This window comes from Anolis carolinensis, chromosome 2, assembly GCF_035594765.1.
Source record: "Anolis carolinensis isolate JA03-04 chromosome 2, rAnoCar3.1.pri, whole genome shotgun sequence".
NCBI lineage: Eukaryota > Metazoa > Chordata > Lepidosauria > Squamata > Dactyloidae > Anolis > Anolis carolinensis.
Window position 1 is genome coordinate 146,330,886 of NC_085842.1, and position 25,848 is coordinate 146,356,733.

The 25,848-nt window shown below is 41.9% G+C and overlaps 2 protein-coding genes across 4 annotated transcripts in view; one reads left to right on the top strand and one right to left on the bottom strand.

Annotated features, from left to right (window-relative positions):
• Positions 1-3,647: 3,647 nt before the first annotated feature.
• ndufb7 (NADH:ubiquinone oxidoreductase subunit B7) lies at positions 3,648-8,882 on the top strand. The gene is made up of 3 exons (XM_003217139.4): positions 3,648-3,861; positions 7,752-7,920; positions 8,709-8,882. The coding sequence occupies exons 1-3, from the start codon at positions 3,750-3,752 to the stop codon at positions 8,806-8,808; spliced, it is 381 nt and encodes a 126-aa protein (XP_003217187.1). The 5' UTR covers positions 3,648-3,749; the 3' UTR covers positions 8,809-8,882.
• Positions 8,883-10,990: 2,108 nt separating this feature from the next.
• The window catches only part of tecr (trans-2,3-enoyl-CoA reductase), a 42,826-nt gene continuing 27,968 nt past the window's right edge, over positions 10,991-25,848 (bottom strand). For all 3 annotated transcript variants that reach the window (XM_003217138.4, XM_062970750.1, XM_062970749.1), the window contains 11 exons: positions 20,828-20,879; positions 19,067-19,111; positions 18,561-18,664; positions 18,352-18,467; positions 17,465-17,570; positions 17,177-17,249; positions 16,820-16,863; positions 15,189-15,246; positions 13,859-13,947; positions 13,510-13,555; positions 10,991-12,748 (listed from right to left, as the gene is read on the bottom strand). In XM_003217138.4, coding sequence (XP_003217186.2) covers positions 12,621-12,748; positions 13,510-13,555; positions 13,859-13,947; positions 15,189-15,246; positions 16,820-16,863; positions 17,177-17,249; positions 17,465-17,570; positions 18,352-18,467; positions 18,561-18,664; positions 19,067-19,111; positions 20,828-20,879 — 861 coding nt within the window. In that variant the 3' untranslated portion in view covers positions 10,991-12,620. The remainder of the gene's footprint in view (positions 12,749-13,509; positions 13,556-13,858; positions 13,948-15,188; positions 15,247-16,819; positions 16,864-17,176; positions 17,250-17,464; positions 17,571-18,351; positions 18,468-18,560; positions 18,665-19,066; positions 19,112-20,827; positions 20,880-25,848) is intronic.

Genomic DNA, 25,848 nt, shown 5'->3' on the forward strand with positions numbered 1-25,848 from the left:
CTAATCCTCGAACGATGTTCTTGTATTCTGGTTCTTAAAGACCTGGTGGTCATGCCGATATATAATAGATTACAGGGACATTGGATCACATATATTATGTTATGTAGTGTAATTCTTTAAGTTGACTCTAATATTTAATGTTGGATGTAAGAATTGTTTTATATTGGTAGCTTGAGTGCAACAGTCACAATGTCCACATTTAAAATTACCTATGATGGAACTCCTCAGATCTGTGTTAGGTGTTCTAAGATCGGAGTGAATTAGAATATCTCTTAAATTTTTGGATCTTCTATGGGATATAATGGGTATCTCCCGACATCCTGGAATATCTTGTATGAGATGCCAATGTCTGATAATTATTTTACATATGTTGGAGGTCTGTGTTGTCAATGTGAGGGGACAAATAATTCTATTGTTTTGTTTATTGGGTTGATATTTCAGTAAAGTACTTCTGTCGGTTTGCTGTGATTTCTGAAAAGCCAAGTTAAGTATATTTTCCAGGTATCTTCTTGCTTTAAGTTTATTGCTGAGGGTGTGAGCTGCTGAATGATAATCATCTTGTCTGCTATTGTTCCGTTTGAGTCTTAGTAATTGGGAGTACGGTAGGTTAAATTTCAGTGAATGATGATGAAAACTCTTAAAGTGTAAGATTGAGTTTTTGTCTGTAGGGTTGATGTAATTAGTCACATATAAGCCCCTTTCATCCTGGTGTACCAATACGTCTAGGAAGTTATCAAGATATCACTGTAATAGCAACCATGTGCAGGGCAGTGCCATGGATCCACTTCTTCACCTTCAAACAAGCCTACAGTACTGACAGGCAGTCACTGTACTTATGAATCTGGTTATTTTCAAATACCAAAATATTGTTGTCTTTAAACGTTTGTCATTATTTACCTGTATTCTCTATGCACTAGAGAGCATCTCACTGCTCCTTTAAAATATTCACATATTAATGTTGAAGCAAGAATCAAACTAGCTAATATATGTGTCTGTGTCATTGTGAATACTGCCCACTATGATATAGGATTAAGAAAACCCTATGAAATTCATGGGATCGCCATGTCATGATCGCCTGAAAGCACGAACTTGCACACACACACACATATTACTACATATGTGGTACATTTTACTCTTTCTTCTTATCCCAAATGCAGCACATCCATGGCTGTTTGTCTTCTACATCTGCAACATTTGCATACTCTCCAACATTAGAAAACTGTGACCTGTGTAGCCGAGTTGCATCAGAAATAGTGTGGCCATGTAACAAGAAGAGAAAAGTTAATAGGGAACAACACACAAAGCTACCATTTTAAGCAGTGAAGCCCCAGAATTTATCGGGTTTAGGAAGGACAAGATTTCACCCTCCTCTGCTCTCCCTTATGTCTGCACTTTGAACTCAGTTTGCAGTGACTGAAGTAAAAGCATCTGAGAAAGTATGACAGGGAATTATTAATCCAAGTCATCCCTGTCAAACTGGTACGGTTAGAGGATCTGCATTTGGTAGTGGGGAAAACTTTAAGCATTTACCATTGTGAAAATCCCTGCCATTGAAAAGCAAATTTGTAGGCATTGTTTGAAAAAAATATATTGATGATAAGAGAAGATGCAGATTTGATGTTTAGGAGATGTTCCTAAAAACTAGTTTTCAAAGAAACTACAGATACCCAATTTATACCTTGTAGCATTATGTATACAATGTGAAATATGTTATGCCCAAGGACGTTCCTTTGGCCCTTTTCTCCCTGTCATTCTGACTACATGCTATCATCAAAGCTCATCAGTGAAGGCCAACATTCTTCAGCAGCTGAACTCAAAGAATTAAAGGAAAGAGAGCTTTTGCCACAGACACAAAAGAGACAAGCATCACTCTTCTCTACTTATACCATAGAAACATAGTGGTCATAGAATTAGAAAGTGAGACTGAAACACACATTGGTCGTTGCTTTTTATTGGTGGTTAGACTAATGAGCAACACCTGCTGCAAACCCCTCATTTATGCAGCCTGTAAAAGCACGGGTCCTTTCCAGTTTTAACTCTTACATCGGATTATTGTGAGCTTTCAAGCCATTTCCAACTTAATGGTTCCTTGACAAGCCTGGTTCACTTGGGGGGGGGGGGGTCATTGCCTTCCTCTGAGGCTAAGAGAGTGTAACCTTCCCTAAGTCTCCCGGTGAGTTTCCATGGCTGAGTAGAAATTTGAATCCAGGCCTAATCCAACACTCAAGCCAGGCTGTCTCTGCTCATTATACGTCTTGTGTGCATTCAAGTCATTTTCAACCCATGTCCATTACAAGGCAAACCTTTTTTACAAGATTTGTTTGGTGCGGGTTGCTTTTGCCATCTTCTGAGGCTGCATCTACACTGAAGAAAGAATGCAGCTTGACACCACTTGAACTGTTGTGACTCAATGCTTTGGAATCTTGGGACTTGTGGTTTTACAAGGCTTTTAGCATTCCCAGCCAAAGTGTGCTTGTGCCTCTATAACTCCCAGGTCTCCCTAGTACTGAGCACAGCATTAGTAAAGTGGTGTCAAGCTGCATTCATTCGATAGTGTAGCTGCTTCCTGAGAATGTGACTCACCCTGTTGGAGATAGAAACCTTCTCAAGCCTCCTCAATCCAATGTTTTGCCTGTTTGTAATGTGTCGGTTTATTTCCTGAAGTGTATGTCTTCTTTGGTTCGCTGTTTTCTTAGCTCTATGTACTTGAGGCAGTGGGAGGGGCTGCAGACCATGTGACTCAGTGGTTCTCAACCTGTGGGTCCCCAGATGTTTTGGCCTACAACTCCCAGAAATCCCAGCCAGTTTACCTGCTGTTAGGATTTCTGGGAGTTGAAGGCCAAAACATCTGGGGACCCACAGGTTGAGAACCACTGACGTGACTGGTTCTGTAACTGTTTAGAACGTTCAATTTAGAAGTTGGAAGTCAGTTGAGGCCTGAGTCTGTTTGAGTGCAGAAGCCAGTGTTAGAAGTCAGTTGAGGCTTGAGTTCCTTGGAAGGAGACTGTTATGAAAGAGAGCAATATAGTTTTAAAGAGACTGTTAAAGACCATAAGTTAAAGATACAAACTGAAATGTTTTAAAGCTTAACCTGACAAGAAATGCACCTGTATATTTAAATACATGAAGTTGCAAGTAATACAAACATGTTATTTTATATAAACCTACTTGAATCTTTCTCAGCTGAAAGCATCAAATAGAAACAAGATATTTACATACCCAATGATCTTCCATTATTCAATAAAGGAGCACTCCTGAAACTCTGCTACCAAATACTTTATGATCTTAACAGGTCATAATCAAATAGTCCAATAGATCCAAGACCAACCTGTAGGTTTCTATAGCCAAAAGGTGCATCTGCACTGCACAACTGATGCGGTTTGGGCCCACTTTAACTGCTATGGCTGAATGCCATGGAGTCCTTTGAGTTCCAGTTTAAATCAGTCTTTAGAGTTCTCTTACAAAGTGTGCTGGTGCTTCATGAAACTATCGCTCCCATGATTCCATCGTGTTGATGATTCCATGGCGGTGAAAGCAGTGCAATCAATCTGCACAGACATCAAGCACTCTCCAGACGCACCACTCTATGACATCTCTACCATAGAGCTGGGACAAGGTGGTCCCTCGTTCCAAGAGGCTCCTTCCGCTTCCGGGATGGAGGGAAGTGGAGGGGAGGCGCCAAGGGCGGAAGTGGGTCTCGGTGCTCAAGGGCCGGGGCCGAGCGGGAAGAAGCGGCGGCGGCGGCGGCGATGGGGGCCCACTTGGCCCGGCGCTACCTGTGGGATGCGGAGGTGGAGCCCGACCCGCTCCGGATGCCCACCTTCGAGCCCACCTTCGGCTTCCCCGAGCGCAAGGAACGCGGTGAGGAGGAAGCGGAGGAGGGGAAGGTCACTCAGCCCTTGGGCCGCGCCTCCGCGCCAGGCCTCCTTCGGCTCCGGTGCCGAGCTGCCACTTCGGGCCTCCCTCCTCGAAATCCCAGGCTGGCGAAAGCCGTCTTCGGTGCATCTACTCTGTAGAACCAATTCAGTTGGACACCGTTTTCTCTGCCCTGCCTCAATGTCTGGTTTGGCAGAGTCGGCCAGAGATCTTCTGAAACGACACTGCGATGGAATCCTAGAAGAAGTGCCAAACTTCATTCGTTCTATGTGTTGTCCAAGGCTTTCATGGCCGGAATCACTGGGTTGCTGTGAGTTTTCCGGGCAGTATGGCCATGTTCCAGAAGCATTCTCTCCTAACGTTTCTCCCATATCTATGGCAGGCATTCTCAGAGGTTGTGAGGTCTGTTGGAAACTAGGCAAGTGGGGTTTATATATCTGTGGAAGGTCCAGGATGGGGGAAAGAACTCTTCTCTGTTGGAGATGTGAATGTTGCAATTAATCACCCCGATTAGCATTGAAAAGCCGTGCAGCTTCAAGGCCTGGTTGATTCCTGCCTGGAGGAACCCTTTGTTGGGATGTGTTAGCTGGCCCTGATTGTTTCATGTCTGGAATTCCCCAGTTTTCAGTGTTGTTCTTTATCTACTGGCCTGATTGTAGTTTTTAAATACTGGTAGCAAGATTTTGTTCATTTTCTTGGCTTCCTCCTTTCTGTTGAAATTGTCCACTTGCTTGTAGATTTCAGTGGCTTCTCTGTGTAGCCTGACATGGTGGTGGTTAGAGTGGTCCAGCATTTCTGTGTTCTCAAATAATATGCTGTTTCCAGGCTAGTTCATCAAGTGCTCTGCTATGGCTGTCTTCTATGGTTGAATTAGTCTGCAGTGTCTTTCATGTTCCCTGATTCATGTTTGAGTGGTGTGTTTGGTGATCCCTATGTAGACTTGCCCACAGCTGCATGGTATACGGTAGACTCCTGCAGAGGTGAGAGAATCCCTCTTATCCTTTGCTGAATGTAGCATTTGTTGGATTTCAGAATTCCCGACATAAAACAATCAAAGGCAGCTAACACCTCCCATCAAAGGATTCCTTCAGGAAGGAATCAGCCAGGCTTTGAAACTGCAAGGCTTTTCAATGCTAATCAAGGTGATTAATTTTTTTCATGTCAGGAGCAACTTGAGAAACTGCAAGTTGCTTCTGGTGTGAGAGATTTAGCTATTTGCAAGGAGGTTGCCCAGGGGACGCCCGGATGTTTTGATGTTTTTACCATCGTTGTGGGAGGCTTCTGTCATGTTCCCGGAGCTGATAGGAGCTCATCCGCACTCTCCCCAAGTTGGATTCGAACTAGCAACCTTCAGGTCAGCAACCTAACCTTCAAGTCATCAGTCCTGCCAGCTCAAAGGTTTAACCCACTGGGCCACCGGGGGCTCCTTAAGGTGATTAATTGCAACACTTGCCTCTGACAAGAGTTCTTGGACGTTCCACAGATATATAAACCTCACTTGCTTAGTTTCCAACAAACTGCACAACCTCTGAGGATACCTGCCATAGATGTGGGCAAAACATCAGGAGAGAATGCTTCTGGAACATGGCCATAAAGCCTGGAAAACTCACATCAACCCTCTGCATTTGTTCTAATCTACAGTGTAGTTCAGGCATGGGCAAACTGCCTGTGCTTGGTGTAGATGCATCCTTTCCTTTTGCAAAATCTGGAGGGCCAAGTTTCCATCCTTTGGACGGGTGGGGATTCTCAAACTCTACTTGTTCAGGTGTTTGGACTTCAGCTCCCAGAGTCCCTGACCATTGGCCAAAGTTGGGCTGCTAGGAAGTCCAAAATATATGGAGTTTGGGAGTCACTGGATTAGAGATGGGGGTAGACTAGTTTCAAATCTCCATCCATTCCTTAAGCCTAAGGATGTACAGGATTAGTAAATTTCTCTTGGAGGAGATGCTTGTTATCCCAAAATAAGGGTAGTGTGGTGGGCCTATGCATCTTTAACCTCCTTAGACATGTGGAATAAGTACTAAAGGAAAAATTTTAAAGCCTGCGTCTTGGATGCAATGTACAGTGGGCCCTTGATATCCACTGGAGTTTGGCTGCATGACTCTGGATGCTCATATCCCATTGTATAGTGAAATTGGAAAATGGTGTCCCTTATAGCAAATGGCGGGGGGGCCTGGTGGCACAGTGTGTTAAAGCGCTGAGCTGCTGAACTTGCGGACCAAAAGGTCCCAGGTTCAAATCCTGGGAGTGGAATGAGTGCCCGCTGTTAGCCCCAGGTCCTGCCAACCTAAAAGTTCAAAAACATGCAAATGTGAGTAGATCAATAGGTACCGCTCCATGGTAACGGCGCTCCATGCAGTCATGCCGGCCACATGACCTTGGAGGTATCTATGGACAACGCCGGCACTTCGGCTTAGAAATTGAGATGAGCACCAACCCCCAGAGTCGGTCACGACTGGACTTAACGTCAGGGGAAGCCTTTACCTTTACCTATAGCAAATGGCAAAATCACGGTTTTCCTTTTTAAAAAATGGATACAGAAAACTGACTGTAAAAATCTATTCTGTAACACAAATCTCAGGAGCTTCTAGCATGCGAAAAGTCCTGCTGTGCATTACTGACTAGAAAAAAACACAGACTATTCCTTAATCTCTTATTATCCAACTTTTGCTTATCCAGCATTCTGCTGGCCCATTTATGTTGGATAAGTAAGACTCTACTGTAGTTTGTATTGTGTCTGTTATTGTTGTTCTTAGAATGTTTTTGCCTTAATAACAAGTTACATTCAGATAATGGAATTTACGTAAATATACCAAATTGTTAAAATTTGTTATGTTAGATCTGTAGTAGATATACGCAAATTATAAAACACACACCGCTTATTAATCACATCTACCAGGGTGTTGATGCCTTATAAAATTCACAGTGTTACTAACAAGGGGAGGAGAGAACTTTTAAAGATTTACCTTAGGAATATTTCTTAAATGTGAGTGTACTGTACTGTGTCTAGATAAAAGGTAGTGATACATTTCCCTGAAATGACTTCGAAAAGATTTATGTCACATAACCCAAAGGCCCAGCACAGTGTTTGTAGTATTCTTTTATATTAAAAGAAAGGCTGCTCTTCCAGTTTTTGTACGCTGCACAATGTATAATAAAATCATAGTGTCAATGAATACTGGAGTGGGGACTATAGTTAAAAATGTTTTCTAATAAAGCCAGTATTGACCAATACTGATAATTACTGATACGCTGTGACTGGAATACTTGCCTTTTAAACCAGCATAGTTTGTTAGAATTAGTATTTCTTATTTAAATTCTACCTTTTCCCCAAGGCAGCTTACAGCATAGATTGGCACAAAATATACTAAATCAATCTATAATATAAAAGGCTTTAAAACCTTTACACAAACACTTCAGCTGTTTTTCTGTTAAAAGGAGCACACCCTTGGAACTTGCTGTTGGATCTCTGTCCCCTTCAACCATTTTTTTTCTAGCTGAACATGGAATCAAACACCATAGCTGTAATACATATCCTAACCAGCAGATCCACGAACACAAAAACATTAAAAACACATATCCTGAAACATATTGTTCTCACAGGGAAATGACTTCAAGTGGTGTGCTATTACTTATAATTGTAACTTGTAACCTGCATTCATATCTTGGAAGGGCATGGATTGATCCTCAACACCTTTGGTTTCCACTTCAGCTGTTTTTCAGAACAGGTCAGCTAAATCAGTGCAGAAGTCATAACTCACTAAGATATTCCTAGCAAGTAGTATAGTAGTTTTCAAATTGACTGGTTTTGAAGAACTTTACTTTGATGTTAACCTTTCTTCTCTCCATTCCTTCCCTTCTGTTTTCCCATATAGTGATGATAGCAACACAGGAGCAGATGAACGATGCTCAGCTTCCTCTGGAGCAGCGTGATTATTGTGCCCATTATCTTATTACACTGATGAAGTGCAAACGTGACAACTTCCCTAATATCTTTGCATGTGCACATGAACGTCATGATTGGGACTATTGTGAACATCAAGAGTAAGTTAGAGCAAGGTTGCCTTCTGTAGTCCTATCTTTGCATTTTTTTTCTTTACTCTCTCTGTTAGCTGTAGCTCAGAAAATCTCCCACGTCAGACTTGGAGATGGTCTGGAATGGTGTACACCCAACCTGAGTGAGCTCCAGATTTTTTGGATTTCAGTCCTGGTCAGCATGGCTATTACTCATTTTTTCAACAGCTGGCCCTGCATGCCTTGGGTGGATTGTTTTGGAAGGCTGATATATAGATTCTTGAAACATACATTTGTGTAATAGTCAGCAAACAAAATTCCATCTTCTATCAATAACATTATAGAAAACTGAAGAAGTAGCATGTGTGGAGTGAAGGTGATTGTCACAACCTCCACGATATGGATAGGGACGAAATGTGATATAGTGTTCTGTGGGTTCTGATTCCCAATGCCTTGTGAACTTTGGGTTGGCTTTAGAACATCTCTGTTCCATTAGAGAAAGGACATAAATAGCCTATAAATAAATCTTTGAACATACAAATGAATCCTAAACAGACATATTTGAAATGGCTCTCTTTCCTCATTTTTATGGGAAAAGGGAAAAAATAAGTGGGCCTCAAATCAGCAGAAGGCTTGAAAATAAGAGCATAAGGTGGATCTCCACACAAGTGCTAAAATTGTGCGTCAATTCCAGACAAAAGAAAGTATGAGGGTAAATATAAATCAGCTGGACTCTTCTGGCCTGGGGGTCATGGCGTGTCATAAGAAAATGGGGTTGGTTGCTCTGAACTGATGCACATTTGTGTCCTTTCCCACAGCTATGTTATGCGCATGAAGGAATTTGAACGCGAGAGGCGTTTGTTAACTAGGAAGAAGCGAATTGAAGAGAAGAGAAGAGCAGAAGCGGCAGCCACCTAAGTGGGTCTCCAGGCCCCATTTGTGGAATCCTGTGTGGTTTGTTATGCTGATCATAATAAAGACATTGTCTTATGGCTGAGCTTGAAGCAATCACTGACGTTTAGGAAATGAAGAGACAAGGCTAGGACTTGGTCAGTAGAACTAAGTAGATGCGTCTGTGTTCTCAAAAGCCCCAAGTTTTATTTCTAGCTCTTGGAAGGAAATGAGTCCAATTCTGTGTTCAAATGAGAGTGCCATCATATAACCATCTGTCTAATAGGAAAATAGACTCTATAGATTGGATTCCCATCAATTCCAGCCAGGATAGCCAATGGTCAGAAATGATAGGAGCTGTAGTTCAATAGCTGGAGTGCCACATATTTCCCACTCCTGTAATGGGGAAATGATTGTTCTTTTTGTGAGTTGTTGGAAGCATTGGCTAGTTTAAAATAGGAAACAGTGAATGCACTGCTTAAGTTAGTTGCTCTTTCCTTGAATGCTGTTGGTAGTCTCTACAATTTATCTGAATAAGCATTCAGTCTTATTGTAATTGCTGATGGCAACTGCTTTTCAGTTTGAAGTTGTGTGTTGTCCTACAAAGTAACAAACTGTTGCTCCACCCCATGTGGTTAGACTGGTGTTACATAAGCGGGATCAAAGGCAGAGAGTACCCTTAGGACAGGGTGTAAAGCCTTTTATACCAGTGAAGTGGGGGCAGCTTCCCAGGCCCAGCCTAAAATAGTCAGACTTTGTGGCACCTGTACTGAACAAATCTTTGCTGCCAGGTCTTGGTTCAATCCTTTGCTTTGACGTCTGCCCATGAGTCAAATGGCTCCTAAGTGCAGAACCTGTGGGAATAGTTTCAAGAAGACAGCTCCATATTTGATCTTTGCAGGACTTCAGAGTGATTTGTTTAGATGCTCAGGTTGCCATATTTCTAATCCTTCTCTATTGAGTTCCTCCCAGTAGAATCATGCTCACTCTTGTTTCATGGGCTAACAGTATGAACAGTTTTCTAGAGGAGGAAAAATTGGGTGCTTCCTTTATCTTGCCAACCATCATTTAATTCTGGCTGGTCAGAATTAATTTTGGAATGGAAAGGACAGAGAAACTATTCCTTCCCTCCATCATGCTATGCTGTTCCCTTGTCAAGGAGAAAAGCAGGGGTGGGTTGACATCAGTGCCCTGGGAACAATAAGAGGCCCACCCACCACCTAACTGAAACCAGAGCTGCCTTTTCTGGCTGGGAGAGGTAGAAGAGTGAAACAACTTTGTGAAAGTCTCCTGTGTAGTAAGAGCCATTACCGTTTGATATCTTACAATTTTAGAACACAGAATTGTCAACCAAAATTCAGCCTTTTGATGAAGCTATTCTCAGATGAAAGCTTTTGGAACATGTTGAGACTGTAAGATCCCATGCCTCCAGTGCTTTTGCATGTGCTTTCATTTTGTGGAAATGATTAATGTTTGAATCTTAGTCTTCAGTAGTATCCAGTTTTCAATAAAGGCCTCTCCACCAGTACATAAATAATCCATAGATTGGGATGATAATGTGATAAATTTTCATCTTCGGTGGTTTTTTGAAACCCACTTATGTCTTCTGTAGGCCTGTCCTATGGAAGTAAATAAGCAGATAACCTGTATTGATGGTATTCTTTAAGCATCCCTGTTTATAACTTGAGTTTCCTTTCAGTTTCTTGTTAACCACTATGGCAACTCAAGTTGATGCAACTTAGCAAGGCAATTATAATTCACTACTGCTAGTATATGTTTGTCTGACACGGCCTAGCCGTTCCCATGATTTTACAACTTTCTGAATCCATTGAACTGTACTAAAAGACTTGTATTTACAGATAATGTGAGGGAGTGATTAGGGAATGCCTAGTCACTCTCCATACTTTGTTTAATCATTTCTCATACAGGGAACTTGTGTAAGCTTCCCACATTATTAAAAAAAAGCATGAATCTCCCTGCTTTATAGCTCTCCCACCCCTAAATCCACCCCATTTATGTAATTAATTGTGAGCAGTGAAGTGTTATCAAGACTGTGTAGTTGTTCTTTCTGGGTTCTTCTTTTTAGCATTTGTTTTTCTCCTAGAGGAGATAATTCCAATATTAACAGAAGTTCTGTGGTTCATTGCATGCAAGTTCTTCTGCATGTAGTTCTGTCATGCTAAACAGTAGTAAAGTTTGACACTGCCCAGCGGCTGGATTATTTTTATTGGTATAGTTTCAAGAAGACATTTCCACATGAAACATATAGCTAGTCAAGTGGCTCATCTTAAACAGCTGCCATGGAGCCTAGCGGGTTTCCAGTATCTTACTGCTCACATGCAGCATTCGCTAAGACTATTGCAAACTTTCAACTTGATCCTAAGCATATTTGCTTAGAAATAAGTCCTACTGAGGTAAATGGTGCTGATTCCCAACTACATGTGTGCAAGATCATAACCTTAACAACATTAAGACAAACAGGAAAAAGATAGTCCTGACAGGGAGACTGTCAGACACATGCTTCATTTCCATAACACTTAATTTTCCCTATTGTGAGAATGTAGGTCTTTCTTTTCTTCTCCATGAACAAGAAATGGCTACAAGGCTTATTTCAAAGCAGTCCTTTTTCCAGTTTCTCAGTGCAGCAGTAGATAGAGCTTTTGACAATAGTCCTATCATACTGCAGCAAATACTGAAGTAAGCCAGGCCTAAATGCTTGAAGTGACTGACAGTGGAATAGACAGCAAGCTTTGCAGGAAAGCTAGGCTTTTCAAAGACCCCTTTCAATGACATCTCTTTCTAGATAAAGATAACCTATTTTACCATCTCCCATAGCAGAGAAAACTTGGGAGAACTTCCTGCTGCGCTTGAGCACAGGAATCAGAATCAGGGCTGCTCAGTGCAACTAAGACACAAATCACTAGTGGAATGGGGGGGGGGGGGCATTTGTGCTTAAGACTATGTGGTGGCACCTATAGAAGAACCCAGTTGCTCTTGCATCATGCCAGTTTTATCTTCTTTACTTCTACAGCAGTGTTGTACTCATGCATAAACTTAACACAAGTTTAAACACTACTGACCACAATAGGTAGCCACAACTACACTGTTGGCCTTGGAAGAACACTGGCATTGCTTATTCCATAGGTTTAAAAAATGTAGGCCTCAAACACAAGTTTCTATTTGTTGAGAAGGGGCCAAAGAGTACTCAAGGCCATGCTGTATAAGATTAGAAGACCTTATCAGCTCCTACACATTTCAGAAAGTATCTTAACAGATTTTTTTTACTATGGGGAATCATTGCAGAAAGGGAAATGATACATCAGGTTTATGCCATACCAGTACCTGGCATTAGAGGGCACACCAAGGAGGGCTAGGTGGCAAAAAGTTTCCAAAATTTCATTGAGCAGTAGAGCTAGCCCTTGTTTTCTGAAACAGAGAAGGAGAACAACTTTTGCTTTTGGGTGGGTTCTAAACTCCCTAGAATCTGTTTTTGGCACCTGCTCTTGCAAATATAATACCTGGCAGCTGTTTCAGTGGCACCCCTCTTGGTACAATTGGGTTGTTATTTCTTCTCTGCTGCAGCATTTGGCTCCATGCCATTTTGTAGGAAAAACGGGTTTCCAAACTCGGAGATGCTCTGGAATGGGATATGGAGGAAAATACTGGGGATAGGATTGGGAAGCGGGGCAAGTAACCTACAGAAGCAAGGAATCCCTCCAGTTTCCCTCAGATCGTAGTGCAGATAGCAAGAGACAACCCTACTTTTAGACTCCAAAAACAGCTGCTCACAAGATTTTAAAAAGCCTGCCAGCCCAGACTTAGAGGTGGCAGCCTCCAGCTTAGAGCAGGAAAGGAATAATGGGTGAACGCAGTGGTGGATAATCCCGGAACTCCTTCAGATAACTTCGGTGTTTTCCCTTTGCCCAGATGGTCATTTGGATAAATCCAACCAGGGAGAACAGAGCCACTGTTAAAGAAAAGAGTAATATGTGGCATTAGATGTGCTTTCTTTCTACTTTCTTTCCCAGCCACAATGGTGGGGTTACAGAAATATGAACTCTATATAAGATTATAGGGAACACCAGATAAAATTCTGCAGGTCTTTCAGTCAAGCCACCCAACAAGTTCTGTACTTTTTAGACAGCAGATTCATTTAGATTAGAGTGGAATGGGCAACTTAGGGTCCTTGGCTGCATTTCAAAAGCCCTCTGCAAATGACTAGTGAAATCTCTTGCCACAGAAGCAGAATACAGATCATTTTACCACAACTCTTTTAGCACTGGTTTTGAGTCGGACCAGTGGTGCAATACTGTCACACCCTTTGCGGCCACTCCAATCTGAACAACTACATGAGGAGCGACAATAATATAAATAGTGAGTTTGCTATCCCACAACAGCCTCTGGTTTAGATCTCAAACAAGAGCTGTAAGATCTTTTCCTAACAATTTGCTGGGCAAGGAGAAAGAGAAAACAAGTAACAGAAGGGGATGAGATGGATTATGCTTCTACTGCTGAATTTAGTCCCGCCCAACAGAGGCTCTGCTTATTTCTGATCATGCAGTAACCAGAAATAAGCAAGAGATTCCCCATACGCATCTGGTGAGCACCCAAAACCTTTAGAAAGCCTATTTCAGGGAGTTCTCTCTTGCCTAGCATGTACAATTTCACAAGGCAGCAGCTCATGATATAAAATAAAATAGGAAAGATGCCCCCTGTATACAGACTCACCTGGAAGGCACTGGGTCATGATGGCAAAGCCAATCCAGGATCCCACCTGAAAAAGAAGGCAATCTCCAGCTAAGCATTGCAGCAGGCAAGAAAAATAAGACACTTCTACAATGAAGCTGTATGTTTCTGAGCTGTGGGTCAGTAAGAATCCACTATGCAAGACTCCTTGGCTACTTCTTCACAGTTATAAAGGGAAAAGAGAATCCCAGCATGCTCAGAAATCCACCTGTAATTACACTTTAGTGGCTTACTTCATATGGAAAAGAGCACATAACAAGAGACAGATACCATGGCAACCACATCCCAACATCCCAACTTTTCCCATTTTTGACAATGCTCTGATTCTCACCTCATATGTATAATTAGGGCAGGAGATGAACAAGAAAAGCCATGTAAAAGGGTTCTTGGTAGGATATGGGATCTTTCTGGTCTTTGAACCTGCAAGGCATTAGGAAAAATTAGATTTCACGAAGACAGCAGGCAAATTACAAATTACATTAAGCCACTCTTCTTAGTTATCAAGCTCAATCAAAATCTGATTTTTTCCCCCAAGAACTATGCAGGGTTTGTTTTCTAAACCTGAACACGGTTTTATTAGCAATTCTGTAAAAGGGGACAGCTGTAAATGTCACTCCCAGCCAGGCAAGATGAGAAGAGAGGGAGTGTGGAAGCCAAAACTTCACCTGATCTCATTCCAGAGCTTTAGCGCAAAGCACTAACTCACAGTTTAGCATTGCCAATCTAGTCACACACACGTCTTTCATACAGTCTTTGCATGTACTCTGTAGTGTTGAAGGCACAGCATTTCTAGTAAACTAGGGATCTACTGGGTCAACTAGCCTGTTCAGCAAAGAGGTTGCTATATTTCTTTTTCACAGGGTACTCCAAGAGAAACATATTATCTTTAGACACACCTCCCATAGTTCAGATATACATTTCCTTTGAAACAAACATGACCCATAAACAGTGGGCTACTATACCTAAATTGTGAGTAATTTGGTCACAGCACAAGAGATGGTCAGAAAAAGGACTCTTTTAGATGTTTGGGGTATAATTTCTGTCCCACCCAATATGTAATTAGACTATACGACTTCCAGCAGCCGTTCAAGTGCCCATAAACATACATACATATATGCAATATGCACTTACACATGAAATTTAGAAAGCTGAAAATACATCAGCATGATAGAAAGATCTGTATAGCATGTGCCTGTATTTCATTTGTGATTGTATCATCTACAGCCTTCATAACCTCAACAAATGTTATGGGGACAGGCAGGAAGAGTACCTCTAATAAAGATAGATGAATAAAAGAACATTTGAATGCTACTTCCAGCCTATATGTTCCCACGTTCCTCTTGGTTGTTCGTCAAACCCATCATGAATGCTTACTTGACTTGTCACACCTCCCTCCTGTTGTTCCCATATTTTTGCTCCAAAACTTTGTAAAATACACAATCTAGACACTGCAAATCCCAATAGTACAACAATAATGAATTGAACAAATGCTGATTTTTTTTCAAACTGATGGCTGTGGAGTACCTGTCCAGCCTTGTGTCTTTTACCATGTATATTTTTAATTGCTAAGTATAAGACAGACCTGGAGGCTTTTTCCTGTTACTTGGCTTCTTCTGTAGGCTAGAAGCCAACTTCCCATAACCCTTCTCTTCTTTACTCACCAGCGGGTCGCAGGTTTCGTAAAGCAATATGGATTGAGAAATTTCCCACCTGACAAAACTGCAAGAAGAAACAGCCAGTGAGTCCAACATAACAGGGGCCAAGCATCTCCAAACTAGCACCCCAAACTAGATTTTTCCAACTGAGTCTACCCAAAACCTGTAGATGATTTTGATCAAGGATGTAAAGCTCTTTTTCACATTGGAACTACTCTGGAAGGAGAAAGAGTGATTTGAACAACCCAGTGCAAAGAGGAATCCAGTTCTCTCACTGCTAAATTCTGACCGTCCTTTCTACAACTGCCATGTCAACACTTCCACAGCTGGGCCTTGGCAAGGAAAAGAGTTCTACACCTCTGAACAGGGAAGCCTTGGTTCAAAGCAAAGAAGCAGGGATTAAGAGTAGCCACCACTTCTTGAACCCAATATTCTCTTGTAAATAAGTTGAGGCGCACAAAACTGAAATTATTATGTATTCACTTCACCTCCACTCCTCTTTCTTTGCCCTGTTGCTTCTGTGATGGTTTAAATTGTAAGTCCCTTGTGGTGGGAACCTGTTGTGACAGATCCCCTTTCCAGGCTGTCCCTGCAGTTCCAACCTTTGGAATCCTGTCACTCACTCTGTCCTTGTTCCCCACTTAATACCTTCCCAGATTTGGTATGTGAGCCTCAGGGTGATCCCTTGCATGTGGACCCTTGGGTGTGTTGTTATGATGATTTCACTGTGGTTGGAATAACCAGCCTCTACCAAACATATGAACAGACAAGAGGCAGTGATAAAAACAAACAAGTTAAAGTCCAAGGAAACACTTCTAAATAAATATATTAGCCCCTGAACTCTCATTCACAGTTCCCAAATGTACAGACAATTTTTCCATTTCTCTGATTGTTCTGTCTCTATGCCACCTGTTCCTTTTCTCTTCCTCAAGTCAAAACCTTATCTCCATCAAATCCAAACTCTATCTGGCTCTCACAGAGACAAGCCTCTTGTTTTGTTATGTTTTGCCCTGAAACCCCAATTCACACCATCCTCTAAGTTTGACTGCCTCTGCCAGGCCTGCCCAGCTTTTCTCTTCACGCTATTCTTCTCATTCATTATAGTATTTTAATATGCCATGTTCTTAGTAAACACTCAAAAGTGCCACTACCCCAGCCTCTCACAGCTGCACCACATATGAAAGGTAGAAAGGTAATTTATCTCTTTAGCTACTTGAGCACCCGTTGCCACACCCAGTTTTTTTCAGTCACCATACAACTTTCAGTCCCAGTATTGAGTTCTGACCTAGCTCGACTTTTGCCCATGATCCCCTATAAAATCCCAATCCAACTTGGACCTCCTTGCCCCCAAAGCAACCTCACGCTTTTTTCCTATGGGGAATCCTTGTACTTCGTGCAAGATCTTGCATTCGCCTCCTAGAGACCTGCACAGGGTGGCACAAACAGTCCAAGCTCTTGTCACAGTTGCAATTCAAAACAAAGAATGTTTTCATAGCTGCGTGACATAGCCTCAGTTTCAAATGCCACTTGCCAGAGCCTACTATATCCTCACAATCTCCTTCCTCATTTCCCTTTGCAGCCTCCACCAGCCCCTTCAATCCTATATGCTAAATCTCAAAAACGTAATAAATTCATACCAGGAATAAAATAAGTGCCAGTTTCACTTGTTCATGTCCATATGCTGTCCAGGGGAAAAGAAAGGCAAGGAGAGATGGGAGAAAAAAGAAATATTTAGAAACATTAACACTAGGAACAAATTAATATCTCTCTACAAACAATAGCTCCCACAGTGAGAACAGAGCTATTTTGTTTCTGTGTTGTTTATATATTCTGATTTCATTGTACACTGCCCTGGAGGCTCTTGGTGAAAAGAAAAGTGATTTGTAAATAATTTGCATAAACATGCAAACAACATATTTGGCTTCTCTGGCTTGGACCCTCTAGTCAGCACTGCCCATGAAGACCCTGGGCTTTGGCTTCTTTTCTCAACTCACCAGGTGGAGTATACAAAGGGTGGTTGATATAATATGCCATCCAGGCAGCAAACCCCCAGTAGTAAGTGCAATTCTGCAAAAAAAAAAAATTACTTTAAAAATAGCTTCAAATTAAACTACTGTCAGCCCTTGGAAGGCCTCAAACAGTCCTTCCCCGTAGTCCTACAAAGAAGGACAGTACCATTTACTACTTGAAGACAGCAAGTGATATTAGAACGCTCCTTTAAACGCCTAGACTTGCCCTTCCCCACCCCCTCCTTTCTTGGGCTCAGCTCCAACCCTACTAACCTTGAAGATATTACGCAAGGGCATTGTCCCATGAGAGAATCTATGAACAAAGAGAGTCTCCAGGAGACGCTTGATGTAGTGGAAAGAATGGCAGATGCAGGCCAAGCTGGGAAGAAAATAGAGAAGGTTGGCAGAACAGCAGCACAACCTACCAGAGAAACACAAATATCCTCCTGCCATATTTGAGCTGCAGCATTTGGAAGGAAGGTTACAACCCAGAAGATATTTCATATCTTTGTGGAAGTCTTCCTTAAGCAGCTATAAGACACTGAACTAGCACTGTTATAATAAAGTGCATGAAATTGCCCAAGGTATTAACCTAAATTAAAGATTCTAAACAGGAAATACAAAACCTATTGGCCGAAGATCATCCTGTGGGCCTCATGGTTCAATGGAGAACTGAAAATGTGATCCTCAAATTCAAATCCAGTACTCTAGACCAGGCATGGGCAAACCTTGGCCCTCCAGGTGTTTTGGACTTTAAATCCCACAATTCCTAACAGCCAGTAAGCTGACTGGAATTTCTAGGAGTTGAAGTCCAAAACACCTGGAAGGCCAAAGTTTGCCCAAGCCTGCTCTCACCACAGCATTACACTGCCTCTCTGCTTACAGTTATGCTGTTCAACACTGTCACTCCTTTTCCACAGTGCTTTTGGAAGTGCCTAACTGTGGTACAAGGAGTGCTCTCATACTAAGAGCAGAAGCCAATCCATCCAGGGAAGAAGAAAAATGAAATGTTTTATCGACTGCCTTTTCTTTATATGACCCCAGTTCCCAGCTAAGCAAGTGGACAATATTCCACTTCAAGAAAAAGACCAAGAGCAAAAAAAAAAAAAAAAGAAAGAAAGAAAAAGAAAAGAAAAAGAGTGTAGCCTGTAGATACTTACTGCACAACAGAGTACTTGCTGGAAGTGAAGTCGTATTTCCGGCCATAGATGAAGGGCACCCGAAAGTAAAAGAGCAAATAGATCAGCAGTGGCCCAGCATACTCTGTGAGGAAGACCTGAAAGGAAGAGAAGCAGGATGAGGACAACTGAGAAAATCAAGGACTTAAGTGGAGAGGGGATTCTCTCAGGAAACAAAGGAGTACACTCACTGTCACCCAGCTGATTTGTGCTCCCAAGTCTCGGAAATATATGGTTGCGGTGGTGCCCACAGGCAAGTTCTGAAGGATGTCTTCATCCTTGAGAGACTTCCCCTCTGGAAAAAAATGAGAAGTCACAATGAAGCTGCAGTCATCTCAGGCACTGTGGTTGGGAAGGACAGCTACCTCTTTGGTTACAAAGGAGAAAAACTTAGCATTCAGACTGGGTATGGAATGATAGTGGTGGGAGACATCAAGAAAAATCAACTAAGCTTTCACTAATCCATGCAATCTGGTCTTCCAGAAATACCTATTCCTTGTAGGATTGCAAAGCCCTTCATAAGGACTCTCATGTGAATGCCCACATGCAGAGATTTCCAGGTTACAGCTACATCATCCATTCCAAGACTCAACAATCATATTCACGTGATCTACTACCAGCCTGCTTTTTCAATGTATTAACAAAAACGTTACCTGGAAAAAGGGGTGGTAGAGTACTTTATGATACATCAACTTACTGGGATCTAGTCGTAGAGACTGCCGTGCTGGATACCACTGAGGATCTGGGGCAAAAAGAAAGAAGCTGTCTTGTATCATCCAGTCTCTCTGCCATCAAGATTTCCCTAGGACCCAAGGCAGCACTTTCTTAGGCCCATGCGATATAAGAGTCCTCCTATAATACACCGTTTGGGTACTTGGGAATTTCAGTGGGTCCAAACCTCACTCAGGCCAAACCCTGAGTGAGGCCGGATCTAGGGAACACATTACTCCTTTATTCTATGAAATAAAATTCTAGGGTAGCTGTTGCCAGCAGCATCCCCCATTCCTTGAAACCTATGCCAGCAGGTTTCTACAATATGCAACTAGGAGCAATATATAATATGGTTAGGAATGTATGAACTTGCTATATGGCCAGGCTTGAGTTTTTAAGTGTTCCCTCTATTCACCTACCCTTTTCTAGTCTCAATTGGCTTTGTTTTATTTCTATAAAGTAAGATCTGACAAGAGAAGGAGTAACAAGAGACAATTTTCATTTTGCATCACTTAGATTAGAAATTCCCTAATCCAAAACACTTTTTGTGCCAAGAAATACTCAACCTGTATACGTCTATATATCAGTATGTGTCCAGTCAGGCTTACTACTGGTAAACACTTTGTAGTAACTATGCAAGAAAACCCCTCCTACAGCATCAGGTAATACCAATGCCTGTATAGTACAGACCCATACAACACTTTGATTATATAACCTGCTTCAGATTTCTCCATATCCTACAAAATAGGGAAGAAACTGATCTAGGTCTGGAAACACATATCCCAAATTAAGAAAGAAGTGAATATGTGGAAGAGGAAAGAAGGCTAATAACTCATACAAGCTTTTCATTTTCTCAAATCAAAGAGAAAAAAGAATGAGAAGCAAACGACTCTTCAGAAATCTGTTCCAATTAATGAAAAATTGTGATGGCAATATTTTTAAAGGATATGTTGTTTTAAATAACAGCGATAAAGGTTTCCAAAGATGAACTGCATTCATAAAGTCAGCTTCCCTGCTCTTTCAGACTTCTATTTTGTCATCAGAGGCCAGGCACAGTACAATAGGATAAAAAACAAAATTGCCGGAAAATATTACCCAACTAAGCATTCTCTTTATGAGAGCTATGAGACTTTAGTTTAGACTTTAAGTGTGTCCTACATGCCTTTACTCTATCTGTACTGTCTCTAAATCTTTCCTCAGTTGTAATGTATGGTCATCCACATATCTGAAAAACCACACCCTGTAACCTAGTAGTTCTCAACCCCAGGTGTTTTGGCCTACAACTCCCAGAAATTCCAGCCATTTACCAGCTGTTAATGTTTCTGAGAGATGAAGGCCAAAACATCTGGGGACCCACAGGTTGAGAACCACTGCTGTAACCAGAGAGCTTTTCAGATGTGTCTGGGACCAATATTTTATTGGTTCTCCTTCTCTTTTTCCTCCCCTCAAATGATGGATGCCAGCTCTTGAAACTTTCCTCGAGGTAGCCAGTATAAATGTAAACAATAACTGAATTTTTTTAAGTTGGGTCATTTGTATGCTACCTATCCGCTTTATTTTGCTGAAGACAATATTAGAAAATCCACCAAAGATTCAACACGTTCACTTGCATATTCTGTTGAAGCAGACTTGATTCTTAATTGAACCAGGCTTCATATTTCCAAAAGAAGGGGCTAATACCCTGGAAATCTACCTCTAATCCAACAAAAACCCACAAAGAACTTGTTTATACTTATTTCATACATACGATTTTTATGGAAGAGGTTCTTGATCTCTGCTACAGTGGCATTTGGCTCTACCTGAAAAGCAAACATAAATGAGATCAGAGAACCAAACACCATATTATACATACATGCTTGTGAAATCTGGACCATTTAATATAATGGTAAATGGAAATGATGTTTTATTGTGAATGTATTTTTAATTTGTTTATTGTGGAAATTTGGGCTTGGCCTCATGTTAGCTGCCTCGGGTCCCCGCGGGGAGACGGAGGCGGGGTATAAAAATAAAGTTGTTGTTGTTGTTGTTAGTCACACAGTCTTAGACACTTGGGAAGTGTTCTCAAGCCAATCAGCTTCTAATTCAAATGAATATGCTTGAAGTGGCCCCAAGTTGAAGCATCCCATAGTCACACTATGCTAAGACTGGAGAGATCCGACCATTAAGAACAGAACAGTGTGCAAAACACATCTAATTAGATAAGATAAAATGGTGGGACACAAGAGACATGCTCCTAGCCTCCTTGGGAAAGCTTCCAGTGGCAATCAACTGGGGACTGCTCATGAATGAATACGCTCTTTCTGCCCCAGTGACCCCAGCAGCAGCAGCCTTCTTACATCCATTCCCTAGGTATCTCTCCAATAAAGTAATGGACCTTTTTATGTTACCATTTTTAACAGAATACAACACACATATGAAAACAGTAGTATGGGGGAGGGGGCAAAAACACACAACCTAATGTTCATAGAGATCACTGAAAAGGACAAGAAGCACACACAACTTTCTTTGGGACAAACACTCAAGACCCACTAAGAAATGGAAAGAGGTCCTTACAAGTAGCTAAAAGATGACAGACCCAAAGTGATGTCACCTCCTCCATTGGTTCACCCCATGTGGAATGTAGTGGGAGACAAAAGTTCATATCCCACCAAGGGAAATGAATAACATGGCTGCACTGACCTTTTCCCTGCCTTGAGAAGAAAAGTAAACGTTTCTGAGAAAGGAACCCAGACAGTAAACCCAGACAGTTTGTCCTAATCACCTGGGCATGGTAGCAGTGGCAGTCATCATGAAGTGTATGTCCCTAAAATCCCAATCATTTCTTCCAAGAGCACAGTGGCAGGGGTTGGGGGGGCACAGTAAAGTAGCTTAACAATCACGTGCAAGGGAGGAGTCCCTCACATATCCATGATGGAGCTTGCAAGGCTGGAGAAGCCTATCTAGATTCACAGTGAAACTAGTGAAACCACCAGAGGTACTACTACTTGTCACAAAAAAGCCAGAAGGGAGACTCATGGAGCCTCCCAGCTTCAAGGATTCCTAGAGGACACTGACTTCCTAGACCAATCACAGTCTGGTTTCAGATCTGGGCACAGTACCAAGATGGCTTTGGTCACCTTGGTGGATGAACTCCACAGGGAACTAGACTGGGGGAGTGTGACCCTGCTGGTTCTCTTGGACAACTAGGTGGCTTTCAATACCATCGACCATGGTATCCTTCTGGGTCGGCTCTCTGGGATGGGCCTTGGGGGCACTGCTTTGCAGTGGCTCCAGTCCTTCCTGGAGAGCCGTTCCCAGTTGGTGAAGCTGGGGGACTCCTACTCGGACCCCTGGCCATTGACCTGTGGGGTCCCGCAAAATTCTATTTTGTCCCCCATGCTTTTCAACATCTACATGAAACCGCTGGAAGAGGTCATCCAGAATTTTTGAGTTTGGTGCCATCTCTACGCAGATGACACTCAACTCTACTACTCCTTTCCACCGAAATCCAAGGAAGCCCCTCAGATTCTGAACCAGTGTCTGGCCGCTGTGATGGGCTGGATGAGGTCGAACAAGCTGAAGCTCAATCCTGACAAGACAGAGGTCCTCCAGGTCAGTCACTCCTCGGATCGGGGTACTGGGTGGCAACCTGTGCTCGACGGGGTCGCATTCCCCCTGAAGACACAGGTCCGCAGTTTGGGGGTCCTCCTGGATTCAATGCTGACGCTTGATGATCAGGTGTCGGCAGTGGCTGGGAGGGCCTTTGCACAATTAAAACTAGTGCGCCAACTGTGACCATACCTCATGATGTCGGACTTGGCCACGGTGGTCCATGCTTTAGTTACCTCCAGGATGGAATATTGCAATGCACTCTACGTGGGGCTGCCCTTGAAGACAGCCCGGAGACTACAACTAGTTCAATGATCAGCAGCCAGACTGCTAACTGGAGCAACTTACAGGGAGCGGTTAAAACCCCCCCCCTCATTTAAGGAGCTCCATTGGCTGCCGTTCACTTTCCAGTCCCACTTCAAGGTGAAGGTAATCACCTACAAAGCCCTGAATGGTTCGGCACCCTTCTACCTTCATGACCGCCTTTCCCCCTATGAGCCTGCACGATCTCTTCGATCTTCTGGGGAGGCTCTCCTCTCGTTCCCACCACTATCACAGGCTCGGATTGGAACGAGGGAGAGGGCCTTCTCTGTGGTGGCCCCTTGGCTTTGGAATCCCTAGGGAGATTAGACTGGCCCCAACTCTGTCTGCCTTTATTAAACAACTAAAAACATGGTTTTTCAAGTGTGCTTTCAAACAACCAATGACATGATAGACCCCTCTCTTTGATACACTGCTTCCTCGCACTTTATTTTCCCTCCTACCTACCGTACCCCAAACTATCTCAGGCAACGCTCCAACCCTTGTCCAGGTACTTTATTAAGGGTCTTGAAACTTTTAGACTTGACCACCCCCATTTTATCAATTGATGGTGTTGTTTGTTTTATGACCTGTTCCTTATCTGGTCACTATGGTATTATATTGTATTTTATGTTTTAATTGTTTATTATATCTGAATGTTGTGTTGATACTGTTTTTTAGTTATTTATATTGTTTTTAACTTGTCACATTTTGTTTCTGTTTTGGGCTTGGCCCATGTTAGCCGCCCTGAGATGGTGACGGGATAGAAAAATAAAGTATTATTATTAACCTCCAGTGACAAAGGGGCAAGAAAGTGTATAACTATATGTCCAGTTCTCACAATTTGTTCTAATTCCATTTTAAAAATTATCAGATCAGAAACATGATTTTTTTAAATGATACAAAATTTAGACTCTCTTAATAATAATAATAATAATAATAATAATAATAATAATAATAATAATAACTTTATTTTTATACCCCGCCCCATTTCCCCGAAGGGACTCGGGGCGGCTTACATGGGGCCTTGCCCGATAAAACAATCAAATATCAAAACACAGCAATAAAACAGTTATCCAATAAAAACATCAATTACAGTAAAAACAATCGTTAAAATCAACATAAAACATACAATATTAAGCTTATATAAAGCCAACAGTAAGAAAGCGGGCAGCTCTGGACAAATAGAAGATGCTATTTCTCCCCCCCCCCCCCCCCCCCCGGGGTATATATGGCACTGGATCATTAATATTCAAAATCAAGCCTAACAACATCTCTAAACTATTTACAAAAGCAGTAGCAATGTGATCATTATACCACAATTTATAAAACTCTAGAAACTCTGTTAAAAGACTAAGACATTATTATCATATCCATTTTGTAAAATTCAAAGATGAAGCCATGTTAGTCTTCTAGCATCTTTGAAACAAATTGTGTGAAAGTGGTTGCAAACTAAGTATTTGTAGACTCAGTAAACTCTGTCTACTTCTACACAAAATCAACACACTGTATCTTATGAAGGAGACTAAAACTTATACTACAAACTTATTATACTTAGTCTCAAAGGTACTAAACGACTCCTTTCTAAAATGTCATTTCTAGTCCCAGCAGCCCTTGATTCACATGCTAGGCAGCGCAACTCTGGAAACAGAAGAAGGCAATCCTTGCACTACACAACCACCCTATCAGCAATAAAGTTGTTGGAAGAGGAATCTGTTGGAACTTTCCTGCAGACAGCTGAGTTATGAGCTTGAGGGAGCACAACTTAGTCTTCAAATCAAAGTAACAGGAATGTATGAAGATTCCCAGACAAGTGCCAAGCATGGATCAGCACCTCTAATAGCCTGAAAAAGCAACACAACCTGGGAAGCACAACTCAGGTCTTGAGTTACAGCTAAACAAGCAGGCTGGTCTGCGGCTCCAATGGCCCAAGGTCTCTCAGATATTATTTGCTCTCATTCAAGCCTTTCTCTTTTGGCCCAATTCCATCAATTTACTCAAAACTATCTACCAAGGTTTGGGACAGTCCGTTGTTTGCTTTGTCAGAATGGATCAGAAATGGAAGAACAGTACGAGATGGTACTGTTACAAAATTGACTCACAAAAACAGATCAGCAACAAGTTGAACCACTCCTGTCTAATAAAAAGTGTATGAAAGAAAATACCTCCCTCTGAGATACAGTTGTTTTGTACTCTTTCATAAAGCTTAAACTCAGAGCTGAAATTAGTTAGGCAAGAAAGGAGAAAACAAAAAGGAGTTTTCAGATACATTTGTGTAAGAGAATGATCAAGGAGACAGTGGGGCTGCTGTTCGATGGTTCAATGCTAACAGATCACAATGAAAAGGCAGAACTGCTCAGTTTTGCTTCAGCTTTTTCCTTAATTGTTTCATTAAAAAATCAACCTCAATAACCTGGATCAATTTATCTATGAGTCAATGTGAGCATCTTGACTCTTAATTTTTTTAAAGGAACCATTCCCTTTTCTGAGTAGAGTGACAAAAAGCAAGAGCTTTGTCCATCCTGGAAGAACCTAAAAGAAGCACTGAGCCCCTCTTCTCTCTCTGCCATGGGGCAACTTCTAGCCTTTTTCAATTCCTAAGCAGAAAAATGACTACAACAGCCAGGCGAACTCAGCCTGAGACAGCATTGCCATTTTCCCTTTTCTGCAGAATTACTCTTGACTTATCCACGGTCATATCAAAATCCTTAATTTAATCCAAAAACCTGTCCACAACTTATACATGAGTAATATATATGTGCTTTCATACTGCAGCAGGGATCCCCATCTAACCTAAACAAGTTCAAATCTGCAGGGGCAGACAAACTGCATCTCAGAATACTGAAATAACTTGCTGATATTCTCTCTGAACCCCTTGCC

Bases quoted from the DNA above. Each gene is read 5' to 3' on its own strand.
- ndufb7 (XM_003217139.4), top strand. From the start codon at position 3,750: ATGGGGGCCCACTTGGCCCGGCGCTACCTGTGGGATGCGGAGGTGGAG. The intron at 3,862-7,751 runs GTGAGGAGGAAG...TTTCCCATATAG, and splicing joins CCCCGAGCGCAAGGAACGCG to TGATGATAGCAACACAGGAG. The intron at 7,921-8,708 runs GTAAGTTAGAGC...CCTTTCCCACAG, and splicing joins GACTATTGTGAACATCAAGA to CTATGTTATGCGCATGAAGG.